This window comes from Sinocyclocheilus anshuiensis, unplaced genomic scaffold (assembly GCF_001515605.1).
Source record: "Sinocyclocheilus anshuiensis isolate Anshui unplaced genomic scaffold, SAMN03320099.WGS_v1.1 scaffold184, whole genome shotgun sequence".
Lineage (NCBI taxonomy): Eukaryota > Metazoa > Chordata > Actinopteri > Cypriniformes > Cyprinidae > Sinocyclocheilus > Sinocyclocheilus anshuiensis.
Window position 1 is genome coordinate 88,139 of NW_015557077.1, and position 1,969 is coordinate 90,107.

Consider the following 1,969-nt stretch of genomic DNA (forward strand, 5'->3'; position numbering starts at 1 on the left):
TCTGTCTGTCTGTCTGTCTGTCTCTCTGTCTGTCTCTCTGTCGGCCTGTGGTAAATGAGGTTGATTTCATGTTGCTTTTATGTGGCTTTTTCCACAGCTGTGAATGACGAATTACGTCACTGGTTATTTACTGGTTATAAATATTTCTTACTGGCCATAAAAAGTTTGTTATTATTATTACATATTTTGTCTCTAAGTCTTTAGAATATATATGTATATCAGTGTGAATCACTCTATGTCTCTGTCATGTGACACAAACGCATCCAGACACATTGTGAGTTTGTAAGTCACACACTGGACGATACGTCAGCATATGGTGGAAATAAACTCCCAGATGACACATGACAAACCTAATACAGTACAAAACCGCATTACACAGCAGCAGTCTGACCCTTGACCTTTAGCCGTCATGCAAATGAGCAGGTGAAAATGCAGATGCTTTGATCTTTTATTGTGTGATATTGAAAGTGCTGATAATAAAAGCAGTTTTCTGGAGGTGTTGAGAGCTTGTGTGTGTTTTGAGCTGTTCATTGGCGTGTTGTTGATGTGGTTGCAGGTTTACGCGCCGCTGATGCTCAGATACGCAGCGCTGGAGGATCAGCTTCTCAAAGATCATCAGAAATCACAGCATCTGCTGTGAGACCTCTTCATACGGCTGAATATAATACTCATGCATTATATTCATACAACACGTCTACAAATCATTCCTTTGATTCGTTTTAAAGCGTACTTTAAAAGTCAGATTTTATAATTATCAAAATATTGTTTTACTAAAACGTTGTAGTTATATAATAAATAAGTGATGCTATTAACTAGTAAAATAAATTGCAATGAATAAATTTTTGTAGTAATGCATTAACATCTTAAATACAAATTAAACATTGAATGCATGAAGTTATACATGTGAAGTTGATTTTGAAGTTGGTTTTAATGCATTAGTAAACATTCAATCTGTCTAGATAAACATGTGAATCGTGAACAGATGCACATATTCATGACCTGCTGTAAAGGGACTCGGTTTCATAATAAAGACCTGTTTACACGTGTGTTTGTGTGGATTTATCTGTGCACTCGTGTGAACTAGTGATACTAAACCCACAGAAACACAGCAGATCTGCCCATCAGCCTCAGGTAAATGCCATTTTCTTCCGGTTTTGCCATTGTTTTGTTTAGGAAAGTTTTATGGTTCAGTAGATCAGATATTGTAGTTGTGAGGGTTGTTTGATGAAAGCTGTGATGTTGATCCATGTTCCTCTGTGTCTGCAGCATCTCGAGTCTGAATGAGCTTCTGATGGTCTTCTGTGAATCCGGTGAGTTTCTCAGACTGAAAACGCTGAAGCATCCTAAAATTAAATAAATAAAAATAATAATCATAAAAATATGTATATATAAAAATAAAAAAATAAATAGTAATAATAAAAATAAATGAATTAATAATAATAGATAAATAAATAGCAATAAAATAATGTTTACACTTCTGAGTTCAGCTCTGATGTGTTTCAGCGTTCCAGCTCACCTTTAGAGTATTTTATTCATTTTGTAAACAGCTGTGCTGCCGAATATTTTTGTGGAAATGCCAAACATTTTATTTTTTCAAGATTCACAGATGTATAGAAAGTTCAAGTTGAAACAGAAATCTTTTGTAACATTATAAAAGTCTTAACTGTCACTTTTGATCAATTTAATGCATCCTTGATTAATAAAAGTATTGATTTCTTTAAAACAGTGACCACATCTTTTTAACCATAGTGTATGTGTTAACAATAAATAAAACTAAAACCATGAAAAAAAAATTGTTACTTGAATTAAAATGTCAACTAAATGTAAATTAAGTTAAATGTTTTCAAAAACATTTCTCATTTTCATTTTATTTAACTTGATGTAATAAAAATACGCAATCTAAAAATGGAAATAGCATTTAATAAAAAAATGTATTTTATTCTTATTTTAAGTTTATTTTATTTCAACT

At 32.3% G+C, this 1,969-nt stretch overlaps 1 protein-coding gene across 1 annotated transcript in view; it reads left to right on the forward strand.

Annotated features, from left to right (window-relative positions):
* The window catches only part of xylb (xylulokinase homolog (H. influenzae)), a 31,921-nt gene extending 30,856 nt beyond the window's left edge, over window positions 1–1,065 (forward strand). The window contains exon 19 of the mRNA XM_016471505.1: window positions 557–1,065. Within this exon, the coding sequence (XP_016326991.1) occupies window positions 557–640 (84 nt within the window). The 3' untranslated portion in view covers window positions 641–1,065. The remainder of the gene's footprint in view (window positions 1–556) is intronic.
* Window positions 1,066–1,969: the final 904 nt, after the last annotated feature.